At 49.0% G+C, this 21990-nt stretch overlaps 2 protein-coding genes across 8 annotated transcripts in view; one reads left to right on the plus strand and one right to left on the minus strand.

The window, feature by feature from the left end:
- TMEM181 (transmembrane protein 181) overlaps positions 1–21990 on the plus strand; it is a 101282-nt gene that overhangs the window by 9036 nt on the left and 70256 nt on the right. For 3 of the 7 annotated variants that reach the window (XM_055268328.2, XM_055268336.2, XM_055268351.2), the window contains exon 1: positions 14425–14557. The exons of the other annotated variants lie outside the window; for them this stretch is intronic. In XM_055268328.2, coding sequence (XP_055124303.2) covers positions 14550–14557 — 8 coding nt within the window. In that variant the 5' untranslated portion in view covers positions 14425–14549. Of the gene's footprint in view, positions 1–14424; positions 14558–21990 lie in introns of those variants that run through there. 7 annotated transcript variants of the gene reach the window in all.
- LOC134735759 (POLG alternative reading frame-like) lies at positions 13616–18867 on the minus strand. Its single transcript, XM_063632947.1, has 2 exons — positions 15155–18867; positions 13616–14663 (listed from the first exon to the last, which is right to left on the minus strand). The coding sequence occupies exons 1-2, from the start codon at positions 15212–15214 to the stop codon at positions 14187–14189; spliced, it is 537 nt and encodes a 178-aa protein (XP_063489017.1). The 5' UTR covers positions 15215–18867; the 3' UTR covers positions 13616–14186.

Genomic DNA, 21990 nt, shown 5'->3' on the forward strand with positions numbered 1-21990 from the left:
CATAGAACCATCACGTGCCTGGGACTGGCCTGCCCTGGCCTTGTCCTGACTTGGAAAGTCGTGGCAAATGACGGGTCTCGATGGAGCAGCGCTTGTTTTGCTATGTAGGAAGCAGCTTGAGCGAAGGGCTGATCGCCTGCCTCTGGGAGCAGAGCTCTGAAGGCGTGAGGCAGGCTCATCATGAGCAACGCCGCCCGCTTTTCCAGCTGCTAGGGGATGCAGGGGCACATGGCAGGTGGGCGTTGTCCTGCCTTCTCTGCCTCCTGGGGAATGAAGGAACCGAACAGAACTTGGAAACGTGCTATAAGGGGGCACGGCTGCACTCTTTCCATTCTTTTTTAGTTTGTTTTGGTGGTGGTTGTCTTGTGTTTTAGAGACGGGGTCTTACTACGTTGCCCAGGTTGGAGTGCAGTGGCTCCTCATCGTGCAGTCATGGTGCACTACAGCCTCGAACTTCTGGGCTCAAGTGATTCTGATTCTCCCACCTCACCCTCCTGAATAACTGGGGCTCTGGCTTCCCATTCTTTTTAATACACCCACATGGCTAGGGAAGTGCCCTCTGCACTGTGTTTGTTCATAGTGGAGTGCACCCAGCAAAGTAATCTTGGTTGTTTACTGTTGACGTTCAGCCTTCAAGTCTTGTCAGGACTTAAAGACAGAGTTTTGCTCCTAAGTGAAGATAATGACCAGTTTCCCTGGCTTATCTATATGGCATGACCGGGGCAGTGTTTCTGATGTATAAACCCATGCTCTTCGGTGAACAGAGCCCCCAGTTTAGGATTCAGGCCGACAGAGATTACTTCCTATTCCATCTGGAAAGGTCGAGCATGCTCCTGCCTCGTGGTGACAAGCTGGGAGCTCCAGAACGCGCCTTCTTCCAGTGGAGACTGTCCTCAGCTTCTGCAAGCGGAAATGCAAAACCAAGTACCCTCCCCTCAGGCTGCGATAGGAATGAGAACATATTAGAACTTTGCTGTAGTTCTCATCATTGGCAGCTATGTCAGGGACAGCTAGAGGCATTGACGGTCACTTTATAAAGATATGGCACTACAGCATTGAAGACCATTGGTTGCAAGTATTAGTTTCAGCCAAAAAGGGTAAACGTTACGAGAATACAGGGATCATTCACAGACCAAAGGGCAAAAATGCAACTGAACCCCAGGAAGGAGTTGGAGCTGAAACTGAGCCCCAGGAAGGAGCTGATGTGGCATGGATTCCATGGGTTCATCTTCTAGATCTCTCTTGCCAATGCCCTGAACTGTGGGTTATCAAATTTACTGTACATTAGAATCCCTTAGGGAGCTTTAAAAATACTGATGCCAGCCAGGCACGATGGCTCACACCTGTAATCCCAGCACTTTGGGAGGCCCAGGTGGGCGGATCACAAGGTCAGGAGTTCGAGACCAGCCTGGCCAATATGGTGAAACCCTGTCTGTACTAAAAATACAAAAATTAGCAGGGTGTGGTGGTGGGCGCCTGTAGTCCCAGCTACTTGTGAGGCTGAGGCAGGAGAATCATTTGAACCTGGGAGGTGGAGGTTGCAGTGAGCCGAGATTGCGCCACTGCACTCCAGCCTGGGCGACAGAGCGAGACTCCATCTCCAAAACAAAAACAAACAAATAAAAAATACTGATGCCAGCTGGGCGCAGTGGCTCACGCCTGTAATCCCAGCACTTTGGGAGGCTGAGGTGGGCAGATTGCTTGAGCCCAGGGGTTCCATACCAGCCTGGACAACATGGCGATGCTTCATCTCTACAAAAAATACAGTCATTAGCTGGCCGTGGTGGCATGTGCCTGTAGTCCCAGCTACTTAGGAAGCTGAGGTGGGAGGATTATCTGAGCCTGGGAACTCGAGGCTGCAGTGAACCATGATTATGCCACTGCACTTCAGCCTGGGCAACGGAGTGAGACCCTGTCTCTAAATAAATAAATACAAAAATACTGATGCCTAAGCCCTGCTTCAGATCTGACTCAGTTGGTTTGGGGTTCAGCCTGAGCACTGGGTTTTTTTTAAAGCTCCCCAAGTGATTCTAACTTCTGCAGATACGGAGACCCATTGTCTTAAACTAGTTTGCTTCTCTGTCTTTTCGTCTCATCTGTCCTGGGGCCGCCAATCTCTGATCAATACAAATACTCTCATGCTTATGCCACCCATTCAGCAGGAGGAAAGTGCCACCAGGCAGGTGCTCCTGGAAGTCACCCCCTCAGCTGGGGCCTCAACGAAGCCCTGAAATCCTGCTAGCTTTTCCCAGGCTGCTCATTTCTCCAGACTTTGTAACAACGTTTCCAAACCTTCTCCACCTCTTTGCACTGGATCTAGTTGACAGGCACCCCAGGCCCCCTTGGTCCTGCCCAAATCCACCTGCCCTCTCCCACCCTGCCCCCGGGCCACTGGTCCCTGGCCTTGCCTCCTGACCTGACCTCCTGGTGCAGGCCCCAGAGGTTGCGGTGAGTCGATATCACGCCATTGCACTCCGGCCTGGGCAACAAGAGTGAAACTCCGTCTCAAAAAAAAAAAAAGTCCTGACAAATAGGTTGGTGAAAGCCATGAAGAGAAGCAGTTCCCAGCCTCTGCCCCTTCCACCCCACAGACCAAAGAGCTGCTTTGGTGCTGAGTGACATAGGGGCTCCTTCGCCCCACACTGACTGAACTGGCAGCCACGGGCCTGGCTCCCCAGGGCTGCTTGAGGGCCAGGTAATGTCACCTGGATGTGTAGGTCAGACTTTGGCCAAGGGTGACAGTGACTGGACAGAGCTAACAGATTGTTTCCGAACACAGTAGTTTGGAAATAAACCAACCGTGTTTGTCCTGAAGCTCTGGCCCACGTGCACCCTCTGAAATGTACTTTCCGACCTCCTGTCTGACTCCATCCTCTCTCCTTCCTTCCCTGGGATCGTACCACTCCCAATAAAATTGACATGGAAACTGTTGCTCTAGGTTCTGTGTTTGAGGGAACCCAGCTGCTAAGACATTCTTTAAATGTTGAGATAATCTTGCCCGGTAACTCACAGAAAAACATGGGCCAGAAGGAGGGTGGCCAACGATCCTGGTTTGCCTGGGACTGAGGGCGTCTTCGGGACAGGGACTTCCAGTGCTCATACTTGAAAGTCTCAGGCAAACCAGAATCAGCCGGTTGCTCTGGCCAGGTGGCAGGAGCGCTCTCAGCTGCCACCTCCAGTCCTGCGCTCACTGGCCTCCAACTCCCTTCCCTTGTTCCGAGGGACGGTGTCCTCGTTCTCTAAACAATGAGGAAATGGGTGTCTTTTTTATTTTTTTTTTATTTTTTAACTTTTATTTTAGGTTCAGGGATGTATGTGCAGGTTTGTTAGGTAGGTAAACTTGTGTCATGGGGGTTTGTTATACAGATTATTTCATCACCCAGGTATTAAGCCCAGTACCCAATAGTTATCTTTTCTGCTCCTCTCCTTCCTCCCACCCTCCCCACTCAAGTAGACCCCAGTGTCTGTTGTTTCCTTCTTTGTGTTCATAAGTTCTTTAAGTTCTGATCATTTAGCTCCCACTTGTAAGTGAGAACACACGGCATTTGGTTTTCTGTTCCTGCGTTACTTTGCTAAGGATCATAGCCTCTAGCTCCATCCACGTTCCTGCAAAAGACATATCTCGTTCTTTTTATTGCTGCATAGTATTCCATGGTGTATATGTACCACATTTTCTTTATCCGATCTGTCACTGGTAAGCATTTATGCTCATTCCATGTCTTTGCTCTTGTGAATAGTGCTGCAGTGAACATTTGCACACATGTGTCTTTATGGTCAAATGAATTATATTCCTCTGGGTACATACCCAGTAATGGGGTTGCTGGGTCGAATGGTAGTTCTGCTTTTAGCTCTTTGAAGAATCTGCATACTGCTTTCCACAACGGTTGAACTAATTTACACTCCCGACAACATTGTATAAGTATTCCCTTTTCTCCACAACCTTACTAGCATCTGTTTTGTTTTTTTCGAACTTTTTAATAATAACCATTCTGACTGGTGTGAGATGGCATCTCGTTGTGGTTTTTTTTTTTTTTTTTATACTTTAGGGTTTTAGGGTACATGTGCACAATGTGCAGGTTTGTTACATATGTATCCATGTGCCATGTTGATTTCCTGCACCCATTAACTCGTCATTTAGCATTAGGTGTATCTCCTAATGCTGTCCCTCCCCCCTCCCCCCACCCCACAACAGTCCCCGGTGGGAATTGAACAATGAGAACTCATGGACACAGGAAGGGGAACATCACACTCCGGGTGTCTTATTGTGAGGCAGCCAGCAAGCCCAGGGCAGTCATTTGTTCAACACACAGGGGCTCGATGTCTTTCTACCAGGCTGGGTGCCAGGTCCTGAAAAGAGGAGGACGAATAAAGGCTTGCACGGTGAGATCATAGGAGACGATGATGGAGAGGCGCTGCTCAAACATTGAAAATAAATTAAAATACATGTTTCAGTTTGATAGCTTGGGACTGATACTTAAAAACCAACCAAGGCAGAGAAGGTGAAGAGTGTTGGGAGGCTGGAGCCTCCTTCCTGGTTAGCACCCGGGGCTTGTGAGCGATGGCCTTGCTGTGCCAGAGAGGCAGGGAGGGGCCTGCTCTACTCACCAGGCTTTGTTATTGTAAATTCCAGAAACAGCAGGGGCCACACAAAATAGGGCATTTGCTTTAATGGTGGCAAAGGGGACAAAATGAGGGAATATGTGTACGCTTCTTTCTATTTTTTTTTTTTTTCTGAGACAGGGTCTCTCTCTGTTGCCCAGGCTGGAGCGCAGTGGTGCAATCACGGCTCACTGCAACCTCCGCCTCCTGGGTTCAAGCAATTCTTCTGCCTCAGCCTCCCGAGTAGCTGGGACTACAGGTGCGCCACCATGCCCGGCTAATTTTTGTATTTTTAGTAGAGATGGGGTTTCACCATATTGGCCAGGCTGGTCTCGAACTCCTGACCTCATGATCCACCCACCTTGGCCTCCCAAAGTACTGGGATTACAGGTGTGAGCCACCGTGCCCAGCCTACACGTCTTAACATATAGTAGTAGACTTTCAAGTGATTCTGAATGTTCTGTGCATAATTATCTCACCTTTGGAAATGAAGAAAGGAGAGAATGCAAACATGGTTGTTCACAGACTTCAAGACTATGGTGGTGTCAGCCTAAATAACAAACAGAGAGCGGCTCTCAAAAATAATATTTATTTGGGAGCAAAGCATTGCAATGGGAATATGCATTCCACAGTAAGCTCTGTGTGTAGTCAGGGTGGTAAAGGAAGACAAAGGTTTTTAAAGGAAAAATGAAGAGGATTACATAATTGCTTTGACATAATTATTTTTGGCTACAAGGATCAATAACAAGGGTGATGCCAATTTGAGGTTGGCCCGGCAGTGTCTGGGCAGGTGTTGTTGCAGGAGTATTTTTTGTGTGTAAGGTGGTGACGGCCTTTATGCAACGTTGTGGTTTTTTTAGAGTCTTTTGTGATAGTTTTTGTTACCAGGCATTTATGCATAAGTGCATAAGACTCCTCTTCATGGCCTTTTAACACGAGTGACTCCACTTTGATTCTGATAATTTTCCCATTCCCTCTTTTGATCAAGATCTTTCTCCAAAAGCGTCACTGATCAGTCATCCTGTAGTTAGGTTTTGATGTCCCTCTGTGCTTGGATGGGCCTGTCTCGGGTTGCTGGTCTGGTCCCATGTTGGAGGGCGTGAATTGTAGCCAGGAGTCAGTGTCAAAACCCTTTCAGCCACATTTGAGCAACAATTGAGCTTTGAAGGGACTGGCTGTGAGGCTAAGAGATGGGGCTTCACCATGTTGGTCAGGATGGTCTCGAACTCCTGACCTCAGGTGATCTGCCTCCCTTGGCCTCCCAAAGTGCTGGGATCACAGGCATGAGCCACCACGCCCAGCAAAGACTTGTTTCTTAAAACGTATCTAATTTCAGCCAGGCACGGTGGCTCATGCCTGTAATCCCAGCACTTTGGGAGGCCGTGGCTGGCGGATCATAAGGTCAAGAGATTGAGACCATCCTGACCAACATGGTGAAGCCCTGTCTCTACTGAAAATAGAAAAATTAGCTGGGCATGGTGTCGCATACGTGTAGTCTCAGCTACTCGGGAGGCTGAGGCAAGAGAATTGCTTGAACCTGGGAGGCGGAGGTTGCAGTGAGCCGAGATGGCGCCACTGCACTCTAGCCTCGTGATAGAGTGAGACTCCGTCTCAAAAAAAAGAAAAAATGTATATAGTTTCATCTTACAGGTCTTAGGAACAGAGTAGTCCCCAATTTTAGTAATTTCATGGAACAAAGTTGGATTGGAGAAATCTAGAAGAATTCAGGACCTAGCCTAGTCTACAGGCAAATAACTAGAACTTGAAGCTAATGCACAGAGCTACCATTTATAGTTTTTATAGTGTATTATATGGCACTCCAGCCTGGGCGAGAGTGAGACACTGTCTCAGAAAAAAAAAAAAAAAAAAAAAAAGAATCAATAATATTTTAAATAAAAATCATACAAACATTATCTTTATCAATTACTTTTTTTTTTTTTTTCTAGACAGAGTTTCTGTCTGTTGCCAAGCTGGAGTGCAGTAGTGCAATCTCGGCTCACTGCAAATTCCAACTCCTGGTTCAAGCGATTCTCCTGCTTCAGCCTCCCGAGTAGCTGGGACTACAGGCATGTACCACCACGTCCAGCTAATTTTTTTGTGTTTTTAGTAGAGACGGGGTTTCAACATGTTGGCCAGGAGGGTCTCAATCTGACCTCGTGATCCGCCGGCCTCGGCCTCCCAAAGTGCTGGGATTATAGGCTGGAGAACCTTTATGTCTAGCTCAAGGATTGTAAATACACCAATCGGCACTCTGTATCTAGCTCAAGGTTTGCAGACACACCAATCAGCACCCTGTGTCTAGCTCAGGGTTTGTGAGTGCACCAATCAACACCCTGTATCTAGCTGCTCTGGTGGGGCCTTGGAGAACCTTTGTGTCGATACTCTGTATCTAACTGATCTGATGGGGATGTGGAGAATCTTTATGTCTAGCTCAGGGATGGCAAACTCACCAGTCAGCGCCCTGTCAGAACAGACCACTCGGCTCTCCCAATCAGCAGGACGTGGGTGGGGCCAGATAAGAGAATAAAAGCAGGCTGCCCAAGCCAGCGGTGGCAACCCGCTCGGGTCCCCTTCCGCACTGTGGAAGCTTAGTTCTTTTGCTCTTTGCAATAAATCTTGCTACTGTTCACTCTTTGGGTCCATGCTGCTTTTATGAGCTGTAACACTCACCGGGAAGGTCTGCAGCTTCACTCCTGAAGCCAGCGAGCCCACGAGCCCACTGGGAGGAACGAACAACTCCAGACACGCCGCCTTCAGAGCTGTAACACTCACTGCGAAGGTCTGCAGCTTCACTCCTGAGCCAGTGAGACCACGAACCCACCAGAAGGAAGAAACTCTGAACACATCCAAACATCAGAAGGAACAAACTCCGGACACGCCGCCTTTAGAACTGTAACACTCACTGCGAGGGTCCGTGGCTTCATTCTTGAAGTCAGTGAGACCAAGAACCCACCAATTCCGGACACAATACCATAAAACTTTAAGATTTTAAATTACATAAAAAGCTTATTTATAAACATGTATACCATTTACATTTACAAAATTTATTTTTAACAATTATACCTAGATTACTTATTAAAACTGAGATATTAGACAAAGCTAGTCATCAGTTATTTCTCTGTTAACCATTTTTATAGCCTGTGCATATCAGGTGTTCACCTAAGAACCTTAAATATATGGTTATTTTGTCAATAACGCAGAAGATACAGCTATTTTTATTAAACCAACAATATTAAATTAGTCTTACTTATCAAAGAATTGTACAAAAAATCATTTTATTTTAGGCTGGGTTTGTAGTTTTATAATCTTTGTGTTAAACCCTAATACCTTAAAACATCTAATGAAGGCCAGTATAAAACTGTCTGCCGCGAAACCCATACAACAGTATATTAATATGTTGACAATTGTGCAGACATTTTTATTTTTATCAACAATTTAAAAACTAGTTTATTAAAGACATTCTTAAGTCACATGAACTAAAACTCATTTGGGTTAATTAATACAGAGAACAAGTCGGCACTGAATGTCATTAGTAGATTCTTGGAAACTGTGACTGGGTGAAACAATGTCCAGCAGGTCCTCAAATAATGTCACTTTGTTCAATGCTGTTTCATTATTTTTATTAATTTTTTTGAGACGGAGTTTTGCTCTGTTGCCCAGGCTGGAGTGTAATGGCACCATCTCAGCTCGCCAGAACCCCCACCTCCCAGGTTAAAGTGATTCTCCTGCGTCATCCTCCCGAGTAGCTGGGATTACAGGTGCCAGCTACCACACCTGGCTAATTTTTTGTTTTATTTTATTTTTTTGAGACGGAGTTTCGCTTTTGTTGCCCAGGCTGGAGTGCAATGGCCCGGTCTTGGCTCACTGCAGCCTCCACCTCCCAGGTTCAAGCGATTCTCCTGCCTCAGCCTCCCGAGCCGCTGGGATTACAGGCGCCTGCCACCACGCCCAGCTAATTTTTGTACTTTTAGTAGAGACAAGGTTTCACCATGTCGGTCAGGCTGATCTCGAACTCTTGACCTCAGGCAGTCCGCTCACCTTGGCCTCCCAAAGTGCTGGGATTACAGGCGTGAGCCACCGCACCCAGCCACTTTTGTATTTTTAGTACAGATGGGATTTCACCATGTTGGCAAGGCTGGTCTCGAACTCCTGACCTCAGGTGATCCACCTGCCTCAGCCTCCCAAAGTGCTAGGATTACAGGCGTGAGCCACTGCCCGATGCTGTTTCATTATAACATTGATGAGGAAAAAAGTTGGTTTCATTATACATTGTTTCGCTCAAAGTCACAGTTTCCAACAACCTATTCACAACATTAAGTCAGGACTTACTATATTTCATATGAAAACTCATTTATCTAAGCCAATCTGAATAGAATTTAAGGGTCCATGCTAGATCTTACCATAAAGACACAACATAAAACATAATACACGTATATGTGTAAATGCACTGAAACATATATCCACATACAGAAATATAGCTTTCATTTTAGAATTTTAGTCATGAGACAGTAAAAGATATAAACTCACGGGTTTATAAAACACAGCTGGATCCAAATTGTATTATTGACAAAATTGAAACCTGTTCACGTGTCTGAACTTTATTTGCCCTAATAGGTAATCTAATGAAGATGGTGGACCAAGATTTTGGAGAAAGCAGTTTGGTTTTTAAAAATCTCTTTTACTCCCACTCTTGCTTTTTTCAGTTTTAAATGAGTTTAGGGTTACATTTTCAATGTTTACATTTTAGCTAGGACTGGCTGAATTGTATAAGGAAAGCAAACTCTCCAAAGAGCCTTGAAGTAGTAACAAATGTATCTTTTGTTTGCCCATCTGGTTTGCTTGGTTAATGTGAACAGGAAGAATTTTAGCAGGGTTTCCTGTGTGTGTTTGGCTCTTTCTTTTTGGCCCCCTGTGTGGCAGAAAAAGCAACTTTTATGCCGGACAGAGACACCTTATATTATTGCTCTGAGCTCAAGATTTTGACTTGTTTGATCTGTGAGCCTTTTATAAAGATTTATCTAATTTTTTCCTTAGACTATCCTTCAACTAACTTCCATTACCCTAAACAATTATTAGTCAGGCAAAACTAAATTTACCTTAAAAGAGATGACCCTTAGGTCTAGGTTGTTGGTTTTGGTTTAAAAAATCTTGGCTGGAATGCCATAAGCAGTGAGTTTTATCTCAACTCCAGTAGAAAAGTCAGCAGATTTAAAGGAAGCAGAAAAAATAGAGATAGAGAATTTAGAAGACTCTACATGCTACCTATATAGTTGCAGAGGTGTTTTTAGAGAATTCAGATAATGATCATTTGATTTCTGAATGTTTCTGGATGTAATTTATTAGTTTAAAAATGCGTGAAAAGCAGCCATAATATACAGCTAGCTGGAGTCCCAGAAGACTTGAGAGAATCTCATTGACTTGACTTGAGAATCCCATTCTGCTTTTTATTAATCTCTCAGGAGCAAAGGAAATCCTATAAATTCTGTCAGCGAATGTCAGGAGTTTGGACAATGTTTAGCTGGTGGCTTTTAACTAGCCATCATGTGCCCACCATTTAGAATGTTTGTTTTTCTCTTGGAAGATTTTCAGAAACAAGCAAGGGAAAAAAGACGAATCATTTATAGACACATAACTAAACCAAAATCAGTGTAGTCACAAGCTTTAACTCAGCATGCAGTTCAAACAAAATATTAAATTAGACATGCAGAAAGAAGCCAAAGTAAATTAACCAGAAAAGACACGTCTCAGAGACAGAATGTCAATTCTGTAGAAACCAGAGTACTCAAACCAGCATGTCTTTCTACCAAAAAGGACTTTTCAGAAAAAAACAAAAAAGTCTTTTATCATCCCAGTAGGGATGTAAGGCAGCCTTTATTAAGGCAGCCTTATAACCAAAACGAATCCAGAATAATATCAAAAAGCTGCTACCAAAAAGAGGGACTGTGGGCCTGAGAGAAGAATCTCCATGGCCAAAAAGGCAAGCTGTGCCAGCAGAGTTCAGAGGGCTCAAGTGAGTACCGCACACCCGTTCTAAGAATCATCACTTCCTTCCTGTAGTCATCCTTTTCCCGATTCCACTTCTGACACATTTGCATCAACCTAAATAACAAAGAGGCTCTCTAAAAGAAATGATATTTATCCAGGAATAGGGCATTGCAATGGGAATATATGTGCCATAGCGAACTATGTGCTTTTTCAGGGAGGTATAGAAAGATGGTTTTTAAAGGAACAATGGGGAGGATTACATAATTGTTTTGAGTTAATTATGCTTGGCTACAAGGATCACTCACAAGGGGGATGCCAGTCTAAAGTTGGACAGGCAGTTACTGGGCAGATGTCCTCGCAAAAGTGTAAGATTGCGATGGTCTTTGTGCAAGGTGATGGTTTTTATAGTCTTTTGTTATAGTTTTTGTTATCAAGCATTTATGCACGAGAATCCTCTTCATGGCTTTCTCTGGCTCTATTTGTCAGGATTGTTTTTGTTTTTTTGTTTTTGGTATTTTTTTTGAGATGGAGTCTCGCTCTGTTGCCCAGGATGGAGTGCAGTGACGCCATCTTGGCTCACTGTAACCTCCGCCTGCTGGGTTCAAGTGATTCTCTTGCCTCAGCCTCATGACTAGCTGAGATTACAGGCACCTGCCACCACACTCAGGTAATTTTTGTATTTTGTTGGCCACGCTGGTCTCAAACTTCTGAGCTCAAGTGATCCGCTCTCTTCAGCCTTCCAAAGTGCTGGGATTATAGGCATGAGCCACTGCACCTGGCCTGTTTTTTGTTTTTAATACAAGTGACTCCATTTTAATTCTGACAACTTTCACACTAGCTTATCTCCAAAGGCGGTGCACCTCCTAGGATCCCAGCACTTTGGGAGGCTGAGGCAGGCAGATTGCTTGAGCCCAGGAGTTCAAGACCAGCCTGGACAACATAGTGAAACCTTGTCTCTACAAAAAATACAAAATTAGCTGGTTGTGGTAGTGCACACCTGTAGTCCCAGCTACATGGGAGACAGAGGCTGGAGGATCTTTTGAGTGGGAGGCAGAGGCTGCAGTGAGCCAAGATTGCGCCACTGCATTCTAGCCTGGGTGATAGAGCGAGACTCTGTCTCAAAAACAAACAGGTCATGTGAGAAATGGCTGATAGATCAGACAGGCTTCTTCGAGCCCAGAATAGTTTGGGTCCTTTTCCCCTTTTCATAACATGGTCATAGCGCCTTTCATTTCCTTTTCTATCACAGCTGTAATTAAGTAATTATTTAGTTATTTGAGACAGAGTCTTGCTCTGTCGCTCAGGCTGGAGTGCAGTGGCGTGATCTTGGCCTACTGGAATCTCCATCTCCTGGGTTTAAGCAATTCTCCTGCTTCAGCCTCCCAAGTACCTGGGATTACAGGCACCTGCCACCACGCCCAGCTAATTTTTGTATTTTTAGTAGAGAAGGGTTTCGCCATGTTGGCCGAGATGGTCTTGAACTCCTGAGCTCAGGTGATCCCCGCCTCAGCCTCTCAAAGTGCTGGGATTATAGGCGTGAACCACCATGCCCGGCCAATTAAGTAATTATTTAGGTTATTGTTTGTTCTTGACCAGAAAAGGACAGAGACCTCATCTGTCTATTCATGTTGTGTTTCCAGAGCTGAGAGTTGTTCCTGGCACACACAGAGTGCTCCATTAATGTTTGAAGAACAAATAAATGAGAAAACGAGTATGATGGGAGAAGAGGAGCTGAGGGCCATGTGGTTGTTTACATCCTTGAACGAGTGTTGGGAGAGGGCTCTTGCTGACCTGGGTGATGCTGGACAGCAAATCCAGGGAGATCTGACAGGATGGAATTGCCAGGAGGTAGTTTGGAGCCAAATGCACACAGTGAGGGGTCCCTGGGATGGTGAGTTTCCTCGCTTCCTCGCTAGAGATGCCTCAGGAGAGACCAGGCAGCTGGCACAGAGCAGGGATTTCCACATCACCTCATGCTGCTCTGGGCTGGAGGTAGATACTGGCTGCCTCTAGGCAAATGTGGCCAGCAAATGTGCTTTGTTTAGTCCCTCCCAGGGTTTAAGATATTTTTTCGAATTAGTTTCCAACATTTTAGAATCAGAAGTGTTGAAAGACAAAATGACAGCAAATTTAAAGATCCTAAGTAGCTTTTCTTCATGATTCTAGAATCGGGCAGCCCTGAGAACCAACAGGTTCAAAGGACTCTGGGGCTGCAACGTGGTTAACAACACTTATGGACAGAAAGTGGAACTGAGGCTCAGAGACAGCTTGATTGGTTACAGCTTTGTGTTCTAGCTTATTTGAATCAGCTAACCACCTGCCAATGACAGAAGCTCAGTGGCTGTGATTGGCTGAGACTCAGCTGTTTGTTACAAAAGCATCCTCCTCAATTAGGGTGTCTTCTCTTTTATGTTAACTATGCCAGGCTGCAGCTCCTTACGTAAGGACTCAAGTAGGGAGGCATCCTCAGGCCTAAACATTTAACAGAAGGTGTCACATGAAAACGCATGTTTGGGCTGGTTGCGGTGGCTCACCTCTGTAATTTAACAGGCCCCGGGGTTGGGCACCCCTGCTCTAGGTCGTAGAACTCCCTCCGACTCACCCCTTCGCCCCACGTCCCTGTTAACAGTCTGTCCCTGCAGGTACCGAGTTTCTGTTTTCCGGTCTTGTTGTTATGAAGAACCCTTTCCCTCTGCTTATGTATGAAAAAAACTTGAGAAATAATCTCGTTATTCCTCGAAGAGTTGCGGTTTAGGATTCAGAGCACTAATGAAATTTTGTGTTACTATTCCTTGGTGTCGTGGCTTAGGCTGTGCTTTGCTTGGTATCTCTGCCTTCCCCGCCCCCCTTCCTATATCCACCTCACCCTCCAGATTCAGCCCAAACTCTGCATTCTCCCCCCTACCTTTTTCACTCCCCCAACGCGAGTTAGGCACCCTTCCTCACTGTAGCACCCTGAGCTAAGGGTACCTAAATTACTGTTGGTAATTTTCTTTGCCTGTAATTTCACTGAGGGCAGGAACTGTTATGTCCACACTTTTCTGCCAATAGTAAGCCTGTTTACGGTTTAGTGAATGAATAGGATACATTGCAAAGGAAGCTTGGAAGTCCTTTAACTCATGCAGACCGACTTGAAACCCACAGCACACGGGGAGCACGGGACATTTTGAGTAATGCTCCAAAGAGAATCTCAGAAATAGCCAAACCTTGGTTCTCATCCATTCTTGATTACAGAAATGCAGAACACTGAGCCAAGATGCGAAATCAGGAAAGTGCTTTTGGTTCACTGGTCTAGATGCAGTCTAGAAGCGGCTTACGGGAGAAGCTACCAGAAAGACCCCGGAAGGTCTCCTGTCATCATTCGGGGTGGCAGAAGTTTGTCCTGGCTTTTAACCTTATTTGGGGTCACAAGACCCTTTGGGAATGAATACACAGCTATAGCTCCTCTCCCTAGAAAAATGCAGACACCCATAGCGTTTTCCAGACAACTGCAGGGCATTCATGGACTCCCGAGGCCCATCCTTACGCCCCGACACTCGGGAAGTAGGAGTGAATGAATGCGCTGTTTCCCTGCCCTAGGGACAAGAGGTAAATTAAGTCATTCATTCACTCATTCTTTCTGTCTTGAGCCCCAGCTCAGGGCTAGCCTGGGTACTCCCGGCCGTGGGGCTCCGCCCTCGCAAGGGGCCACGAAGCGGGGCCACCCCCTTCGCCGCGCGCCCACCCCCTACTTCGCCGCGCGCCCGCTTCCACCGCGCCGCTCCGCCTTCCGCCGTGAGAGTCGCTTCCGCGCACGTGATCTCGGCGTCGCGCTCTGATGAGTTTTCCGCGGCCGGCCGCTTCTGGGCCGCTGTCGCTCCGGCTCCGGCTCCGGCTCCGGCTGCGGCTGCCGCTGCCGAGGCTGCTGCGCGGCGCCTGGCGGGCTCGGGACGCGCGGGACGGGGCCGAGGGCTCTGGGCGCCGAGATGGAGCCGTGAGTCCCCGGCCGAGCGGGCGGGCTGGCTGGGTCTTCGGACACTCCGGTCGAAAAGTTGGGGCTCCCGGCGCCGAACCGCAGGGTCCCTGGCGCCCACGTGGAACTGGGGGCAGGGAAAAGGGCACTGAGGGGGGCTTCGCGGGCGGTTCAGATGGAGGTGTCGGCGCGGGGCGAGAGTGGACTGGGGCCGGGGCTCCCTCCTGCCCGCCCAGCCGGCGGCGGTTAGAGACTGGGATGCGGTCGGGGTTCCGGGACGGGGCTGCGAGCCAGAGCGCGCACCGGGGGGCCGAGAGAACCGGGGGCGCTGCGGCCCTTCCCCGGCAGAGGGTGGCCGCCCGCACGGAGCCCCGCCGCCTCCCGGGAAGCTTCTCCTGCCGGAAAGGCCCCGCCCCGTCGTCCCCTCAGCATCGAGAGCGCCCCGCGCTGCCCTGCGGTCTCGCCCAGCGCCGGGTGCGAGGCCCTCAGAGGCGATTGGTGACGTGGGCACTGGGGAGCCTGCCGCAACAGCCGCTTTGGACCCGGGGTGTCGAGTTTTATGAGTTTTATGCGTTTTACCATCTGCTGACTTTAGACTTTTTTTTTTTTTTTTTTTACCTCTTTGAAGTCCAGGGTTTTTAATGAGGAAAAACCTGTCTGGGGCCTCGTGGACGCCATCCCTAAAGCTTGCTTTTGACTCAACAGTCGCCTGGGTGTCCCCGTGGGCGCATCTGGAAAAGAAGGAGACGGAGTTAACCAGAGGGTTAGCGCCGCGTGGAGTTGCAGAAAGTCCGGGAGGAGTGGCCCAGCTGTGCAGCCGCGCCTGGCACAGGAGGCTTCCAGGGCCGGCTCCCCTGCCCTAAGGCAGCCTCCGAGGGGCCTGGGCGCGCTTCTTGGCTTATATGCGGTTTTTGAGGCAGAAGGGTTTTGTTTTGGGTCTCTGCTGATGTCTCTGGCTGTGGACGTGGTCAGAGAAGTAACACCCAGGCCTGTTGCCTCAGTGCAAGTGCCTGTGACAGAGACATCTGTTTTTCCTTCGGTTTCCTTAGAAGTTTCTGACTTTGGTATGTTGCTAATTTAGCACCTCTTGGGAAACGAATGGCATCAAATATCAGACCTATGTGGATGTTTTAAAGATTTTAAAAGCCAAATGGAGGTAGGTTAGCAGTATTGCCTCTGCACAACTCCAGAGGACAGCATTCTTGTGCAGCCTATGTGAATAATACTGCTTGGAACGGTGTCTTGTGGAACTGTGGCCTTGTAGCAGAGTGACAGCTGCGTGTTATAGGAGTTCTCTCACGCGCCGCCCCTTGGAGCTGCATAGGTGGGCTGGGTGTGCTTTTTCAGTAGGAGAGAGGCCGGGGGCGTGAGGTGGTGAGGGCCTTGGCCGGGACAGGGATCTGGGTCTTCTGCCAGGGTCCTGGGCTGTTACAGGACAGGGAACTAGACCAAAGAAAGCAGTGGACTAAGGAAAGGTAGCGAGGAGGACAAGTAAAACACAGCTTGAATTTTGTGCGAGTTTGAGGCCTCCCCCTGCAGCAGTAAGCGCTTTGTGCCTCAGGCTCTGTGGAGCACTAAGAAGGTTAGGGAAGAGGGAGGGGGATGAGGGTATGTGGAAATCAGCCCACCACCATTGGCCAGCATTCCAGGCACCTACCTAGAAACTGAGAAAAGTTTGGTAGCAGATAAAATCCTCCTAAAAAACAAGCCTGAAAATCCGAAGTGCGTCCTGGACTTAGGTGACTGAGTGCTCTCTGTCCTTGGCTGGTGTGCCTGAGAGCCCAGAGGTGAGAAAGGTGAGAAGGAAGAGAAGCCCAGGGAAAGAATGGGAGAGAACAGAGCCGCTTGGAGGAGCAGGGGCAGCTCCACCACTCTGCTTTCGGTGTGTAGGGGACCGTCCCCCTGTAGACCCTGGCCCTGTGACCTCTCACTCATTCGGCCCAGCCTGCTTTTTAAAAAGGTAGAAGAGTGCCATCAAAACCCATCAGCAAAAAAGATTAGCAGTTCTTACCTTGAACTCTCCTGCAATTTCCATTCCTTCTCTGATGATGCTAGGGACGCCAGAGATGCTAGGAGTCTGAGGACGGTGTGGGGCGTCTCATTTGCTAACCTGACCTCTTGTTTCAGCTACAGGGCTGCACGGAGTTGAGACTTTCTCATGCTCACATGTTGCTTTGGTCTTACTTTAGCATTTCTCTGCAAATTTAAATAAGGCTATTTTTTTGTGTATGTGTCTTGCTTGGCATGTGAAGCAATTTTTTAGCGTGTATTTTATGTGTCTCTTTCATCCTGGGGGCATTTCAGTGTAGAAGTGTATTAATTAGAGCCGCCTTTGGCTAGCAGCAAAGCATGGCACAGACAAATTAAGTACCCTGGAGCCCTGCTGTGGTTTCAGGGTCCTGGGCCTCCTAAGTCTCCCAGCGCTTTTGAGGGCACACCAGGCTTGGGTCAGTATCCTATTCCTGCAACCATTTAATTATTTAGGACTTTGTCTCATAGAATGGTTTTTTGTTCTGACCAAAATAATCTCTAGAAATAGTAAAAGATAACTGAGTGTTCACCATGTAGCAGGTGCCGTTGTAAGCACCTTACATCGATTGTTTCATGGAATCCTCACAATCACCTTTCGCGAGGAAGTTTCTCTTTTCCCCATTTTGCAAATGAGGAAACTGAGGTATGAAGAAGACAAGTGAGTTTCTCAAGGCCTTAGAGCTGAGCCCAAACCCTGGGCCGCCTGGCTCTAGAGCCCACACTCCTGACTGCTGTACTCTGCTCCTCTCAATAACAGCTGACAGGTAATGGTTACTTGGCAAGAGTTTTCGTGTCACAACGGATTTAATTGCCACAGCATTGCTAAGCGGTGGGTTCCCTAGTTTCCTGAGTTTTCAGGAACAGGATGTTTTGTTTGTATTTTGAGACAGGGTCTCGCTCTGTCACCCAGGCTGGAGAGCAGTGGTGCAGTCTTGGCTCACTGCAACCTCTGCCTCCCGGGTTCAAGCGATTCTCCTGCCTCAGCCTCCTGAGTAGCTGGGATTACAGGCAAGCGCCACCATGCCCGGCTAATTTTTGTGTTTTTAGTAGAGATGGGGTTTCACCATGTTGGCCAGGCTGGTCTCAAACTCCTGACCTCAGGTGATCTACCTGCCTCAGCATCCCAAAGTGCTGGGATTATAGGCGTGAGCCACCGCGCTTGGCCAGAAACTGGGGTTCTTGAGAGATAGAGTGACTGCCCCATGTTACCCTGCAGTGTATGGGTCCAGGCAGCTGGCCCCCAGCCCAGGTTCCTAACCACCAGGCCACACTGCCTGGAGCCTCCTGCTAGGGCCAGCGCTGCTTGTGCTGAGGGGGGGCTCACTGGCCAGCGTTTGACCTACTTCCTTGTTCCCTGTGGCCTGGGCAGGATATTTGCTGAACTGACCAACACGCTCCTGCATGTGAGTCACTGGGCTTGCAGTCCGGAAAGGATACACACGAATGGGTAGCTTAGAACGTTGTTTATTAAATTGTGTTTTGAGGTGGTTAGGTCTTGAATGTTTGCATAACTTTTTTTTGAAGCCTGCTTAATTCCTTTTTTTTTTTTTTTTGAGATAGAGTCTTGCCCTATTGCTCAGGCTGGAGTGCAATGGTGCGATCTCAGCTCACTGCAACCTTTGCTTCCCAGGTTCAAGCAATTCTCCTGCCTCAGCCTCCCAAGAAGCTGGAATTACAGGTGCACGCCACCACACCTAGCTAATTTTTGTATTTTTAGTAGGGACATGGTTTCGCCATGTTGGCCAGGCTGGTCTTGAACTCCTGACCTCAGGTGATGCACCTACCTCGGCTTCCCAAAGTGCTGGGATTACAGACATGAGCCACCGTGCCTGGCTTGTACTTAACTCTTGAGTAGCTAAAGAAATGACTTATAATATACATAAGTTGGCCGATTAAAATTTTAGAGTTTCTATCCTGCTCCCTTTGAGAAGTTTCTTTTCCCATTAGCTGGTAGGTTACTTGAAAAGGAAAGATTTTAGTGAGGGGCCAAAGAGTGAATGTGAGGGAGTTGTGGGCCTTCTTTCTGCCCCGAACTCCACGTGCTGGATGTGCGTTTGTGGGTTCCAGTCCCACCTCCACACCCTGCTGCCTGGGGCCTCAGTGGGCCTGTATCCTCTCACCCCAGCCTGTGTTTTCCCACTTGTGAAATGGGCCGATGTGCCTGTCCCACAGGGAAGCTCCCAGCCTGATACCAAATAAGTGCTCAGGAAATGCCAGCTCCCACTTCTGCGGCAGCCAGCTGGAGGGGAGACTGCATACGGTGGGGTCTTTGGAGATGTTGTCAGAACTAAATCCAAAATGCTTTCAAACAGAAAAAGTAGAGAGAGGAGAAAAAGCACAGCCATCATTTCTAATAGCTAGCCTGGCTGAGTTCTCGCCACGCTGTTCTGACCACTGTGTTTATGATTCTACTCGCACCTGCCAGCAACTCTGTGAGATGAATCTTGTGCCTCTCTCCATTTTGCAGATGAGGAAACTGAGGGTCTGGGGAACTGTTTACTTGCCCGCTGTCATGTGGTCAGGAAGTGGGGAGCCAGGCTGTCAGGCAACAGGCCGGTGTTTTGGGCCAAAGAAGAAGAGATTGTTTTTATGCAGATTGGAAAAATAAAAACGACAGTGTGAGAATGGGCTGGGAGATTTAAAGTCCCTGACCACTGCTCAGATCCTAATTTGTCAATTCTCATGTGGGAGATCCCGGCATGAGTTGAACAAACAGCAGGATGTGTAGTACCAGAAGTTCCCAGTCTTACCTGCCTGCCGTCGTGGTGGCTTGTGGAGACCGAGATGAAGGTGTTTCTCACACCCCTTGGGCCCCTGCTGCGGATGCTGGTGTTGCTGGGTTCTGTAGAGGTGGGAATGCTGGTGCTGGCTTCCCTCACATCTCTCCCTCTCGCTGCAGGACAGCAACTTGAGGTGTTCTCATGTCCTCTGCTCACCCGGATTGTATCTGTTTTGTGGTTCTGTGCAGCAGTCCCAGGGCAGCTGAGTGCTTGCGGACTGCTCGCCTCCCCTGCCGTGCCCTCCTGGCCCTGCTTTCTGAACCCTCATGAGCCCTATGTGGGAGGGGTAGGCAGTTAGTGGGCAAAGTCGTGTTGGTGCCGTGGTCCTGAGGTGCTCAGTGCATCTAATGGGGACATGGCTTTATAGCTGGCCGGGCCTGAGCAAGCATTGTGGCCTCAAGGACCAGGTCCCAGGGTGAAGGCTTTCTGGATGGGGCTGCCGGGAGCTGCTGTGCCCCAGCTACAGAAGCAGAGGGCCAAAGCCAGAGCCACAGACAGCAGGAAGAGACAACGCTGGGGGGAGGAAGTTCAATGTTGCAATTCAGTGGTTCGCTTACCATTTACCATTGCAGGGAAAATAGGAGAACATGGAGGAAAATAGAAAAAAACAGGGAAGAGTGAGTTAGTAAAAATGAGAGACATTGAAAGTTACTGGACCTGCACCATTCCTGAGGCTCATTGCTGGCCTTCAGGGGTGGGAGGCGAGCTGCAGGTGTCGGGAGGACGTGGGGTGGATGCATAGTGGAGCCCCTGCAATGAAATCCTGAAAACTGGTATACCGTGTCCTGCAGGCGAGTGGACGATTGCTTTCCCCCACAGAGCCTCCCGGTGGGGGCGGGGGTGGAGTGACCTGTCAGTGACAGCAGGATGGGCAGTGCTGCACGGCAGGGATGGCTGCTGACTGTCTTGCGTTCTGAAAGGACAGTTCCCAGCACCTCGAGACAGGAGGTTTTCTATGCCTATGTGACTTTGTATGTTGAGTTTCCTTTTAAATTTTGTTTTATTTCTGGGGTGTGTGTACTGGTGGAAAACTTTGGATTTAGTAGAATATCTGAGGTGAATCTAAATAGATTCTTCCCAATCTCCTGGCTTGTGTACCTGGACGGTTGGAGTTGTTGTGTCCTGAGATGGGCCAGGCCACAGGCACAGGACTAGGGGTTTGGTGTGAGGCAGGTCATGTGTGAGGTACCTGCTTGATAGCCAAACGGGCATGCCAAGTGGTTGAGTAGGGGTCTGGAGGTGAGGGGAGAGGACTGGGCTGAGGTCTAGAGAAGGCCATTGTTCACACCTGCATTCTCTCGCAAGCCTGAGACAGGATGAGATTACCAAGAGAGTGAGAGTAGAGAAGGGGAGGGGACAGAGAGCGGTGTGTCCCAGGACTATGATGGTGAGGGAGGTGATGGGGTGAGGAAGATGATGGCGAGGAGTTGATGAGGGAGGTGATGGTGAGGGAGATGGTGGTGAGCTCATGAGGGAGGTGATGGTGAGGGAGGTGATGTGGTGAAGGAGATGATGGTGAGTTGAGGGAGGTGATGGGATGAGGGAGGTGATGGTGAGGGAGATGGTGGTGAGCTCATGAGGGAGGTGATGGTGAGGGAGGTGATGGTGAGGGAGGTGATGGTGAGGGAGGTGATGGTGAGGGAGGTGATGGTGAGGGAGGTGATGGTGAGGGAGGTGATGGGGTGAGGGAGGTGATGTGAAGGAGATGATGGTGAGTTGAGGGAGGTGATGGGGTGAGGGAGGTGATGGTGAGGGAGGTGATGGCAGGGAGGTGATGATGGAGGTGATGGGGTGAGGGAGGTGATGGGGTGAGGGAGGTGACGGTGAGGGAGATGATGGTGAGGAGTTGAGGGAGGTGATGGGGTGAGGGAGGTGATGGTGAGGGAGGTGATGGGATGAGGGAGATGATGGGGTGAAGGAGATGATGGTGAGTTGAGGGAGGTGATGGGGTGAGGGAGGCGATGGTGGGGGAGGTGATGGGATGAGGGAGATGATGGGGTGAAGGAGATGATGGTGAGTTGAGGGAGGTGATGGGGTGAGGGAGGCGATGGTGGGGGAGGTGATGGTGAGGGAGGTGATGGTGAGGGAGGTGATGGTGAGGGAGGTGATGGGGTGAGGGAGGTGATGTGAAGGAGATGATGGTGAGTTGAGGGAGGTGATGGGGTGAGGGAGGTGATGGTGAGGGAGGTGATGGCAGGGAGGTGATGATGGAGGTGATGGGGTGAGGGAGGTGATGGGGTGAGGGAGGTGACGGTGAGGGAGATGATGGTGAGGAGTTGAGGGAGGTGATGGGGTGAGGGAGGTGATGGTGAGGGAGGTGATGGGATGAGGGAGATGATGGGGTGAAGGAGATGATGGTGAGTTGAGGGAGGTGATGGGGTGAGGGAGGCGATGGTGGGGGAGGTGATGGTGAGGGAGGTGATGGTGGAGGAGGTGATGTCAGGGAGGTGATGTCAGGGAGGTGATGTCAGGGAGGTGATGTGAGGGAGGTGATGTGAGGGAGGTGATGTGAGGGAGGTGATGTGAGGGAGGTGATGGTGAGGGAGGTGATGGTGAGGGAGGTGATGGTGAGGGAGGTGATGGTGAGGGAGGTGATGGGGTGAGGGAGGTGATGGGGTGAGGGAGGTGATGGGGTGAGGGAGG

This window comes from Symphalangus syndactylus, chromosome 2 (genome assembly GCF_028878055.3).
Source record: "Symphalangus syndactylus isolate Jambi chromosome 2, NHGRI_mSymSyn1-v2.1_pri, whole genome shotgun sequence".
NCBI lineage: Eukaryota > Metazoa > Chordata > Mammalia > Primates > Hylobatidae > Symphalangus > Symphalangus syndactylus.